The following is a 12,138-nucleotide window of genomic DNA, read 5'->3' as shown; positions in this document are numbered from 1 at the left end:
ACGTGAGTTTGGTGAAATGCTACTTGCTTATTGCTGAAGTAATAAAAAGCCAACATCCCATTCTGGTGCTGCCTTAAAGTGTCGTCCGAATTTCAAAACACATCACCATAGCTAAAATATTCCAGTTCGACAGCCCTGCTATGCATTGTCCCTACTTTAATTGAGACACGGCTTCGTAACATCAAGATTTTTATTATTAATCACCACGATTATTGTTTTGAACTTATAAAACAAAAAACATAGAAACCACACATAATATTTGTCTGATATAACCTTGAAATGCAGTCGCTTCAACCATGATCGTCTTACTTCCAGACGTCAGGGAACCCAACACCTGACTGCGTGCTGACGCACAGGCGAAAAAAAAAAGTTCGGTGGCGCTGTCCCTACCGCTGGTCACCTTTACGTGCAGAGGGAAAGTAACGTTTGGGGATTAAAAGAGAGTAGACGGGAGAGAACTTAAAACAATGAAAGTGCTATGACAAGAGCTTTGGTAAAGTCTAACTATCCGCGGCATTTGTAAGAAATTTCATGTGTAGGAAAATGTGTGTGGAAGTGTGCGGAAGTTTGTGTTTACTGATGTTGTCGTAGCTAGCTCGTTGGCCCTGTTAGCATGTTAGCAGGGAAGGTGCGCTCGGTCTGCGCTGCTGGACGTCAACATTATCAAGTTAGCAGGGAAGTTAGTTAACTGACATGTTGCTCATTAAAGCTGTATCGTAACCCTTTAGAACCGTTTTGCAAATGCTGCAGCGGGAGACTAGTTTGCTTTGTAAACCATAGAACGGGCGACGGGCTTTTGATGTGGGTGCGCTGAGAAGTTTGTCAAAGATAAAATGCTCATATAGGTTTTATTGTTAATGTAAAGACGAACTCAGCGCTCTAAAAACATCGACTCTTTAATGCTACGGATGGTCTATTGGGTTTGCAAAACTGGACCAGTCGTCCTCATTGGACCTAACAACAGCTCGACGTCTTCACTCGTGATGGGCCCCGTTTTCAGCTAATAGGACGCGTAGAAAGAATCCTCAGCCCTCCGACCATGGGAGGATGTGTAGGGAGATACTTGGACGGCTGGGAGGACACGCAGAGCCGAGGATCATCCAGGAACGGCGGACGAGGAGGTGAGAACTTCAGTATGGTTGTACTGTAGTTAATTCAAAATCTTGCCACACTGTTGCTTTAACATTTCTCCAGTGTACTTTAATCCCAAACCATTGCATTGCCAAATGGTTTCAACATCATCTGCAGGGTAAGTGTGCTAACCTCTGAAAGGCATCTGGCATTCATCTTGATGCATACACATGCATAGTTCACAGTCTAATGCACAGGAAATACTAATAGTTATGCTTCTGATTTGGTGCATTCAGACACATTTCACTCCCCCAGAGTCAGTTGCATCTCCTTCGGTCACTTGTGATCAGGTGTCACCTTCTTGGTCTCTGGGGGTAAACCGACCACTTCTAACAGGGTGATATTTGTTACACCACTCTGCAAAGTGTTTCCTCATGTGAATCAGTTAGAGAGTAATCACCTTCAAAAAATAGAGAAGGGAGGACATTGGTAAGTTTGCGTTTTTGTTGTTACTGCATTGTAATGCAGTTACATTTCACCTTTATGCTGACATGTTAAGACCATTGCAGATTCTGTGTGTCTGTTTGCTTCTGGTCTCAACTTACCAATCACCATTCCACTGCTTTTAAATACTGCTCAGAGAATGTTGTTATTCGCTTCTTTTTCCATTACATACTATGGTGAAACCCTGCAGTGCTGAGGCAAACTTTGCTGTGAGAGCCACTGTCATTATTGCTAATTCACCTACACTATATCTAAATTTGACTGACATTGCAGACATAACAAGGCTGGCAATTTTCTCACCCAGCAATTTCAAGCTTCTCTGTTGATCTTGCGTCTGCTAGTGTCATACGGTAGTATGATTGCCATGTGAACAGGACATCACATTGCAGTTTTAAGGTGGCATTGCTGACCAAGTAGGAGGTTGTGGTTATGGTGACACTGAGGCAACAGTGTCATTGATCCCTGAAGCTAGACGCTAGACTTTTTTTTCACATCAGGGACTTTACATCCTATTAGATTCAGTACAGACCTTCCTAGAAATTGGTTATCTCTAAACGCAAACACTGTAAAACTGCTGCTATATCTCATTACATTTTTGTTTGGGCGTGACAAGTCTGGTGACAGAATTTGGAATGTTGTTCAGCACTTGGCCAAAGTAAATGTTTTATTTCCATCCAAACTTAAACCCAGTACAGCAGGCGCCATACAGTTGAACTTCTGCATAGTTTGTAATCATAGAATGTAAGTAGCATTACTGTTTAGTATTTTATTTTGGGACAAATGAAAATTCACTGTTTTAGGATGATTAGAGCCTTTAAGGGCTTGCAGATTTAGGAAGAAAAATAACTTTAGGATCATGCTGAAAAGTGATGACATTTTTGCTCAGTTAGAAGATGTTCGCTTCTATCAGACATGATGTATGAACATGTGACTTAGGTGGTTACAGCACCATCCACTTATTGGAAGGACAGTGGTTTGACCTCCAGTCGAGTAACTCGACCTAAACGTGGTCCCGAAACAGGGTCTGCTGCTCCTCAGGAACATGTCAAATACAGGGAACTATTTTTTCCCAGGGGATCAATCAAGTACAAAAGACAAAGAAAAAAATACAGCTCATTGTATTGCTGGCACTGTCAGTATATCTGAAGCTGAAGTTCCCTCCATAGTGACTGTTTATGAATGTAGTGTCTACTACTCCTCAGGTTATGTCCCTGTTTTCTCCAAATGATGGAAAGTTTTTCTGGCTTTCTCCAGCAGGAATTCATTCCATTTCACATCACAAAGACAGGGCGTTTTTCACTTTCACTTTCTGACCCTTGGCTGTGTGGCTGTAAAATGAGCATGCAATAGCGATTTTTAGAGATTAATATGACCCTACTTTCACATTGTTCTTTGGACAAACATATTTCTGCTATGACTAATATTTTGTAAGATTTTTCAATTTTTGAACCTCCTTTGTATTCCAGGCTGATTTTGTCAAGATGCTTTGGTGAAGATGAATTATTAATAAAAATCAAGCTGGCAAATATGGGAAACAATGTGTAACAAACCCTTCGCCTCTGAATTTGTAATAAATTCCCAGGTCCATAAAAATGTGACTCTCTCGAAGGAAAACTTCATTAAGTGGACATTTAGGCTATCGAACTGATGGTCGAACCTTATAAGAGATAACTTTTCAGAAATAATGTTCTTATGTGCATTCACACGTATTGTCTCCTTCCAGAATCCTTAAACTCCTGTGTTTGTGTGGGTTTTTTTGTTTTTTGTGTCCTGACATGGAGCACAGAGGCGGCTTTATGGTGCATATAAGTGACACTCATAAACAGTTCATAATAACATCGTCACATAGCATCTGCTTTAATGAGTCCAGCTAGAAGAAAACACTTTTGTATGTTGCCTCATGTGTTTACATACAGAAATCTCTCTTGGGAAGCAGTTAGATTTGGTAGAACAGGGCCGTTTGTCAAATAGCCATCTTTTATTACCTAATTTTTCCATACATGCAGAACAGCTTACTTCCATTGAATATAACTTTTTGGACTTTATTTAAAAATAGTGGCTGGAGGTTTAAGTCAGTATTTTCTATGTTAGGTACTAAATTAACTTGTTACCTCCTTATAACTTGTATTTTTATTAATGCTGTCATGCGATTAAAAAAATTAATCTAATTAATTACAGGATTTGTCATTAATTAATCTGATTAATCGCATTTTAATCTCATTCCTGCTAAAGGCCCGCAAATAAAGAATTTGAATTCTAGGACATTACAAAATTGTAGTGAATCACTAATCAATAGAATGCACCAAGAAGAGAAGATTTGAAATCCAGATTTTTATTGGTTAAGTGTGCTTTATAAATGAAATTCAAAAGAAAAAAGGGCCAAGCACATCAGCAAACCAGTTAGGCCAGGTGCATTTCTCAGAAATACAAAACAAATACAGTTAAATAAAATAAATTAAATTCAGAAATAAAATAAGGCTGAGTCTCAAATAGGCACATAAGCAAAATGAATCAAAATGAATACTAAAGCTGACTCAATACAGCAATTCAAAATTAATAGTATAACATGCCTCTAAATAAGGCAACATCAACAAACGGCCTTTTCCTTTAAAAGGGTAAGCTAACGTTCAACTGTGTGTCCTTGACATGTTTTGCATTTAAATGATACGTTAGGCTGGAGCTGCTTCGGTGATATGAAAATTCTCTTTTACAAAAGGTACAAATAATAATAATAATAATAACAACAACAACAATAATGGATTAGATTTATATAGCGCTTTTATGCACACTCAAAGACGCTTTACATCGGATCCATTATTCATTCACTCCTCATTCATACTTGGTGATGGTAAGCTACATGTGTAGCCACAGCTGCCCTGGGGCAGACTGACAGAGGCGTCTACGGCGCAGATTGGCAGCGCAGAATCACTGCGTTATTGTCGATAGTCCCGTCTTTGTTCTTTTTATAAATAAACTTTCCGCCCAAAGGTCCGAGTGGGCTTGCCTCGCTCTCCTGTGTCGCCTCCATCTCTGTTGTCAGTCACCCTGCTTTTGACTAGTGGCGCAGGTACGAAGTGACATCACTGCAGCTTACGGGGCCCTCAATGGGCCAAATTTAAAATGCTTACGCATTGACTTGCCACTCATGATTAATTGCTTTAATTTTTACAGCGCGTTAATTTGCAACGTCATTAATTAAACTAAACGCGTTAAAGTGACAGCCCTAATTTTTAGCTAACCCATCTGATGATTTTTGTGACACTTAAATTCCTAAGCTAAGTTAGTAATTCCAGCTGTTCAGAAAATATCCCCAGTAGATGTCCAGTTAGTTCAGTAGATCATGAAAGAATAATGAATGCAAACCATCCCTCATAAGAACACAGGTTTTCAAATCAGATAAAACAGTTATAACATTCGGCCAGTCTTGACCTGTAAGACACAGATTATATTGGATGCTGTTCTACGGATCCATGAAACAAAATTATAACCTTTTTGACAAATGGATGAATGGTACATCTGGAGCAAGGAGACTGAAGCTGCTGCTGAATAGAACACCAAACACTAAAGCTTGCCGATGGTTCGGTAATGTTCTGGAGATGCTTTGCTTCCTCAGACACTGGAAAACTGGAGGGAATGGATTCACATGGATTCTGTTAAGGAAATCCATGTAACTTCCTAAAGGATGGTGATCCCAATAATTCCTCAAGTTCATCAGAGCTTAGTTTCAATAGAAATCCTGGATCGTTCCAGAGGCCATCGCAGTCACCTGATTTAAATTCCATAAAAAAGTTTTATGGGATTTGTTGACGCTCTCTGCAGCATGTACGTCCAAAAATGTTTTTGAACTCTAATCCTTTGTCCATGAGGAACGGGTTAGGATTCCATCATTAGCTAGAATCTGAAGGCACTAGTGTTCTTTCATAATTAACAGTACAGTGTTGATTTGTCTTGGACAACAGAGATGCCTGAATCCTCTCATCGTCTGGAACTCTACGTCACTCTGAGTCTCTTGTAGAGGTGCTCCTCACTGTTTAACCTGTGCTAAAGGTTTTTGTGTTCTGAGAACTGGCCATATCAATATTTACCAATAACGTGTGTGTGCCTAAATGTGCTGTGTGGCTTTACGGTGTCATATGTCCCACATTAGAACTGATAGTGAGCTTTAAACCCCATGCCTTCTATGCAGACTCCACATGCCCACTACTGCTTTGACTGAGTGGCGCTGAGGAAGCTTCTGTGGGATTCCCTCCCCTCCTGCTGCTAATCTTACACCACCCCGTGTCCTCTAAGTTACTCCTCTTAAGCCGCCCACACTATAAATAATTACTTTGAAAGAAATGCACCCTCCCAAGTGTGTGCCATCTCCTTTATACTTATCTCATTCTCCATTCCTCCATTCCTCAATAATTGTTATCCCTGCCTGGAAGGGATTAGGACATATAAGATAGGATAGTTAGGAATTTGTTAATGTGTACAAAAGGTGTTCAATGACAATATAAACTAAAGTAGGTTGAAGTTGAAAGAATTTAGTTTAGGGCCTCTTCACAGCTTAATCTGTTAAAGTACAACCCCAATTCCAAAATCGGTGCGACGCTCTGCAAAACATTGATAAAACAGAACGTGAAGCATTCCTAATTCTGTTTAACCTTCAGCTCAATTGAGGCCAGTACAAAGACAATAAATCTAAAGCTGATTGTTTTTAACTGATTGCCTTTTTCCAAATATATGCAGTATCTAAATTTTAAACAGTGACACAACTTAAAAAGGTTGGAGGGGGGATAACTTGCACATTGGTGAAGACACCATTAATGCTGAAAGTACATACAGCTTTAGGAACATGTTACTCTTCAGATGTCTTTTATAGAGATTAACCATCACTTGTTTGAACAGAATGGTTGAACATGCTGCTGAGCAAACTGTTGATCGCAGTCAAACATGTTGGTTTGTTGTTCTGACTCTGTCTTCTTTTCTTTGTGTGTAACCCCAGGCTGCTAAGATAAGTGCTGACATAGGTCTTCTGTGTGTTAATGTTGTATGGTGGGAAACACGTGTAAGGTTACAAGTCAGCAAATATAGGCCACAGATGGTTCACGCATCATACAAACACTGTATGACCTCATTTTACATTTGGATGTTGTTATAAAAAGGCTTCTGTTCATTTGTCTGTTAGTGTGACTATTTTGTATTCAAATTGCTATTCCTGAACATTCAGCCTCGTCTTGCACATCACATCTCCCATCATTTAAAGTAGCAGTGTTTTCTTAGTGGCTTGTGTCTCTGTTGATCACTGTGTAGATCTGATGCATGTTGATTTATATGGAATTGTTTAAAAAAAACACTCAGCCCTGGTCAATTTCTTGAGGTAAACATATTTTTGTTCCTATAATCTCTCGTGTTCCAGAGCCACAAACCTATGAAGGAATAAATGAAATACTAGAAACCCCATATAGAATTCTTAGATGCCATGTGCCACTGCTGTGTGAGGGGGAATAAAAAATCTAGGTCTCTCTTAGAAATGTCTAAATATGAGGAGAAGGAATTTGTTTGTCCTCTTGAGTTTTGAAGTGACAGTTTTGTCCTCATCTTCATTGTTGTTCCTCTCACTACAGGACGTAATGAGCCTCTGAAGAAAGATCGTCCCAAGTGGAAGAGCGACTATCCTATGACTGAGGGCCAGCTGCGGAGCAAGCGTGATGAGTTCTGGGACACAGCACCAGCCTTTGAGGGCCGTAAGGAGATCTGGGATGCCCTGAAAGCTGCTGCTGTGGCCCTGGAAGGGAACGACCATGAGCTAGCCCAGGCTATAGTGGATGGAGCCAGCATCACGCTGCCACATGGTGAGATCAGACTGTATATATCGTAGATCATAAAGAATAAAGCACAGCTTATGCTGCTGTCTTTGACTCGTCTTCAGGTACTCTCACTGAGTGCTACGATGAACTTGGGAATCGCTACCAGCTTCCTGTATATTGTTTGGCGCCACCGGTAAACCTCATCTCGGAGCGCAGTGACGACGATCCCAGCGACAGCCCAGAACCCCCTGCAGCCCCCAAAAAGGAGTTTCAGCTCAAGGTACAATAGCACTGTTTTACCCCATTACTGGGAGTTTATTGGAACTCAAATAGTCTCTTAAAAATAATTTAAATATTGATAGACATCAGGAGGGATTTGTCTGGGCAGAATAAAGGAGAAAGTATTTTTTTGCCATATCTATTTAGAATATAGAATGTCGAAATGTGATGGCTAGGTGACAGTCATAGAAAATCAAAGGCACAGTTTCACACATGAAACCCTAAAAGCAGCAATGCTAGGCTAGCTGTCAGGAAAACGATTCCCCATAAGTCCTTCCTGCTATTGGAGATGCTAATTTAACCATTTATGCATCCACTCCTGTGATCACTCAGTCAGTCAGTGGCGAATTGTGTACAGACCGTGAAGGTCATCGGTTATATTCCAGTATGGTAATATCTTACTGTCTGACTGATTGTGTCTAGTTGATCTGTGACTGTAATTCATGGTAGTAGCTCAGTCCATTAGGGACTTGGTTTGGAGACCAGAATGTGGCCGGTTCAAGACGCACATGGACCAAAAATATTGAGTGTGAAGAGGTAGTTAGAGAGGTGTTCAGTTCACCACCAGAGCCCTGCCGAGATGCCCTTTAGCAAGGCACCGACCCACACGAGTTGTTTGTTGGGCGCCATGTGGCTGCCCACCGCTCTACCATCATTCTTTCCAAATTTGCATACTTGTGTGTGTGTGCTCTGGCCTGTATATATGTGTGTTGATGTACAAAACTATATAAATCTGTGTGTTAGAGGACAGATGTGTTCCCATTCAGAGCTGGATACCGGTCACTTGAAACAGTTAATGTAATATAAAGGTAACAAAATCTGATCCGGACACTGATGCTTGTAATGCGAACATAGTTTCATTTCTGTGTCATCATATGACTGATACTGATTTCACACTTCCTGTTATCTGAAGGTACGGCTGTCCACAGGCAAGGACCTGCGCCTCAGTGCCAGCATGGCTGACACCATAGGGCAGCTCAAGAAGCAGCTCCAGGCTCAGGATGACATCGACGCTGCCCACCAGCGCTGGTTCTTCTCTGGGAAGCTGCTCACAGACAAGACGCGTCTGCAGGACACTAAGATCCAGAAGGACTTTGTCATCCAGGTCATTGTTAACCCGCTGGCCCTGCAGACCTCTAAGCCATCACCCACCACCACTGCCTCAGTGCCTGCATCTGAATAATCAAGGATGCAGAGAATGGATGGATGGAGGCGTGGGCAGTGAGGTTAGAGGAAGATGTTGAGGGGCCCCAGCCAGACCCTCATAATATCAGGATAACTTGTTAGCTTTTTAAGATCAGCTGCTGTTATTGAAATGATACAAACTGCAGATATACATTTCTGCTTTGGAGCAAAAACACATGGAAGAAACTGTATACTGCTGCCTTCTTATGTCGACTAAGTGTCATTTATTTTGTCCTGGGCTGCTTTCTAAGTGAACACAGTCAGTACACTATCTCTGCAGATCCTCGTCTCTGTCTTTTTTGGACTAAAGCTCTGGATGAAACATCTTCAGCATTTTACACACAGGAATCCTGGCGTACTCTGCGTTAATGCTAACTAAGTGCCAACGGATGAAAGGCAGACGTGTTTGTATTGGTTCTGAAGCACAGTTCTACTTCAATGCCCATCAACTCTGCAATCCTTGTCTCCTCCCAGGAATGGGATGGGCTGGCAGAGTCAGATACTGAACACTTGACTCCTTTTTTATGGCTTTCATTGAGGAACTAATATAAACTGAGCTGTTTTGCACATTTGAAAATTATGACTACACTCTTCTGGTAGTCTGTGTGTGCCTTCTACAAGATGAGACAAAAAGGGTTAACGTCCTCGATGGTGCTACTTTTAGCATGGGACTAAAACATCTATTTTTCGAGATTACAGTACAATTAGATCGATATTACAATACTGTGCCTGTGTCCATCATTCGGCTCATGTGACAAATCAATTTGATGTAGCTCACAGACAGGACTGTTTCTGATGTGTTGAAGTCAAATCCCCGCAATCAATCACACAATCTCGGGAAAGATCATTACCTATGCAATAGGTTGTAAAAGCTGCAATATTTACCACTTAGTGATGCTTATACCACTAGCGACATAATACTGCCCTGCTGTATTCAGATGTGTTGCTAAGGGCTAGTTGTCCGTTTCCTCACTACCTGATGAATGTATCGCTCTCCTTCGAAGCTGGATGTCCAGAATACCTTGTTGTCCACGTCACTTGTGTTCCTTCTGCGTTTTGACTGTCATCACCAGCACACAATAGGAAACGGCTGCGTACATGTTCTATGTGGGATTGGTCATGAGATGTTAGTGGAGCCACGAACTGAAATAAAAAGCTGGAGGCTGTTGATTGTCAGTGGAATTCACAGTTTTGAATCCTAGAGGAGGGTTTATCATTTTGCTGACATAAATATGCTTTGTGGGCCGCTCCGCTGATTTAGACACGAGCTAATATTTGACATGGCTAACCCTACTCAGCCTGTAAAAGCACTTCTATCTTTTGTTTATCTGTGGGAGCTTAATTGGCTCCAAGAAACTAGCCTGAAGGATGTCAGGATGATCTCACAACATAATAACTGTTATAGCACACTGCATAAGAGATATTGCTGTTCACTAAAGGTATGTCATGTTGCTGTCTTAGCAGAGAAAAAGGCTCTAACATGAGATGCTGTCCAACAGAATTATCAGGATTCAGTGAAATTTGCCACGTGCTTTGTCGGAGCCCTAGATGTGTGTATCTCATAATTGGCTTCTTTAATTTGCTTATATTTAGATTTTTTATCCACTTTTGAACTTAGATTTTTACGTTCAACTATGATATAGGATGCGGTCAGTCCACAGCAGCTCATATTTGTTTTTCCACATTCAGGGCATCAGTGTTCTTGGAACCAAAATTTCTATCATTTGAATCCATCTCACAGCTTGTTTACCTGTTAGTTTTTTAAAGGGAATTACTTGGTCCCTTTAAACCAGGGGTGTCAAACTTGATTACATAAGGGGCTGAAATTCAAGACACAGCATATGTAGTAGGTCAAATAGTCATTACATTTATTGTTCCTGTAATATTTTGACCTGAAAAGGTCAATTTGAGGAAATTATAACTGCTTTTCTTTCAATAAAGTGGATTGGTGATTCAGCTATGAGTTTGACACGTGTTTTTATACTGAGGCACGTGACCCCAGTTCAAGTAACATTTTCAAGTATTTTATTGGTTTTTATAAGGTTTTTAAAAAGTAGGTAATATTTTGGAGGAGCGACAAATCTTTCTTTTCCTAGAATTTTTTTTAATCATTTTAATTTTACATATAAACTTTTCCAGGCACACGTTGTTAGACTGTAGTCATACAACACTAAAGTGCGGTAACCACAAAACTGCCTGAGGGGGGAAAAAAATGCTTTTTCTGTTTTCTGTGTAGTGTAGCCATGTAAAAAGAAATAAAAACCCTCAATAGCTCTGAAAATTTGGCAATAAAAAAAGACACCCTAAAGTTTGAATTTAAAGGCCTCGGTTCTGTTTATCATCCCTCTTCTTCCTCTTCTGTTTGTTTGTGTATACCAGTTCACTTCATGTGTTTGGTATTGAGGGAAGCCTTTACTGGACTCTATTCTCATCATATTAACATACAGTTATACACAGCCGATAGTGATTACTTTGTCCATTGCTCTGATTGATGGATTGTTAAATTATTTATGGTAGTTTAGAACTTTTATCATTTTAGCTAAATTCAAACTTAAGCTGGAAATTCTAAATGTTCCCAATGTGAAATAAAGTATATCTGTCTATATTGTTGTTGTTTTTATTATCATCTCTCTCAACCACACACTTGAACTCTTCTACCTTTTGTGTCTTTAACTGTTTTAACTTGGACTTCCAGGTTTTTTAGCAGAGCATTGCGATAAATCATTTATGCCCACTACTACAACCTGTGTGAGTACTACTAGCTTGTCTAGTAGTGTGATTTTAATATACGGTATACTATAACAAGTACAATTGCTGATTATTTACCATGATCACAGACTGCGAGATTAAATGAGCTTTTTCTTCAATCACAAGCCAAAACTCAAGACAATTCTGTATACTGTAGTCCCACATGTAGATGTTGCATTTTTGGAGAGACAGTGGACCTGCCTCTACTGTTGTGTTTTGTCTTCATCTCACACTACATAGTAATTTAACACAAAACAAAGGCAATCACACACAAAGCATTAAAAAAAAAAAGGTTATGGAACACCTAGACATTTCATCAGAGTGAAGGCATTAAATCCTTTGATGTTTTGATTAGATGTGTGACTTTCAGCAGCAATAAATGCCACCAAACTCTTAACGAAACGGAGCAGAGTTGGACTAATTAGCATAAGTAACTTGTTAAATGATCCAGGTCTGAATTCGAAAACACAGACTGATGACCCAACATTCTCCTTCAGAGTTTTGTAATAGAGACCAAAATCATATTTCCCCCGTTATAATAAATCTTCCTGACTGAAGC

The 12,138-nt window shown here is 40.2% G+C and overlaps 1 protein-coding gene across 1 annotated transcript; it reads left to right on the top strand.

Annotated features, from left to right (window-relative positions):
* The first annotated feature begins 369 nt into the window (after positions 1-369).
* Positions 370-11,434, top strand: ubtd1b (ubiquitin domain containing 1b). The gene is made up of 4 exons (XM_068305127.1): positions 370-1,121; positions 7,185-7,412; positions 7,490-7,647; positions 8,560-11,434. The coding sequence occupies exons 1-4, from the start codon at positions 1,040-1,042 to the stop codon at positions 8,827-8,829; spliced, it is 738 nt and encodes a 245-aa protein (XP_068161228.1). The 5' UTR covers positions 370-1,039; the 3' UTR covers positions 8,830-11,434.
* The last annotated feature ends 704 nt before the right edge of the window (positions 11,435-12,138 follow it).

Source organism: Antennarius striatus, chromosome 21 (genome assembly GCF_040054535.1).
Source record: "Antennarius striatus isolate MH-2024 chromosome 21, ASM4005453v1, whole genome shotgun sequence".
Classification (NCBI taxonomy): Eukaryota; Metazoa; Chordata; class Actinopteri; order Lophiiformes; family Antennariidae; genus Antennarius; species Antennarius striatus.
This window is presented reverse-complemented; position numbering and strand designations above follow the sequence as displayed.

Bases quoted from the DNA above. Each gene is read 5' to 3' on its own strand.
- ubtd1b (XM_068305127.1), top strand. From the start codon at position 1,040: ATGGGAGGATGTGTAGGGAGATACTTGGACGGCTGGGAGGACACGCAG. The intron at 7,413-7,489 runs GTGAGATCAGAC...ACTCGTCTTCAG, and splicing joins CAGCATCACGCTGCCACATG to GTACTCTCACTGAGTGCTAC. The intron at 7,648-8,559 runs GTACAATAGCAC...TGTTATCTGAAG, and splicing joins AAAAGGAGTTTCAGCTCAAG to GTACGGCTGTCCACAGGCAA.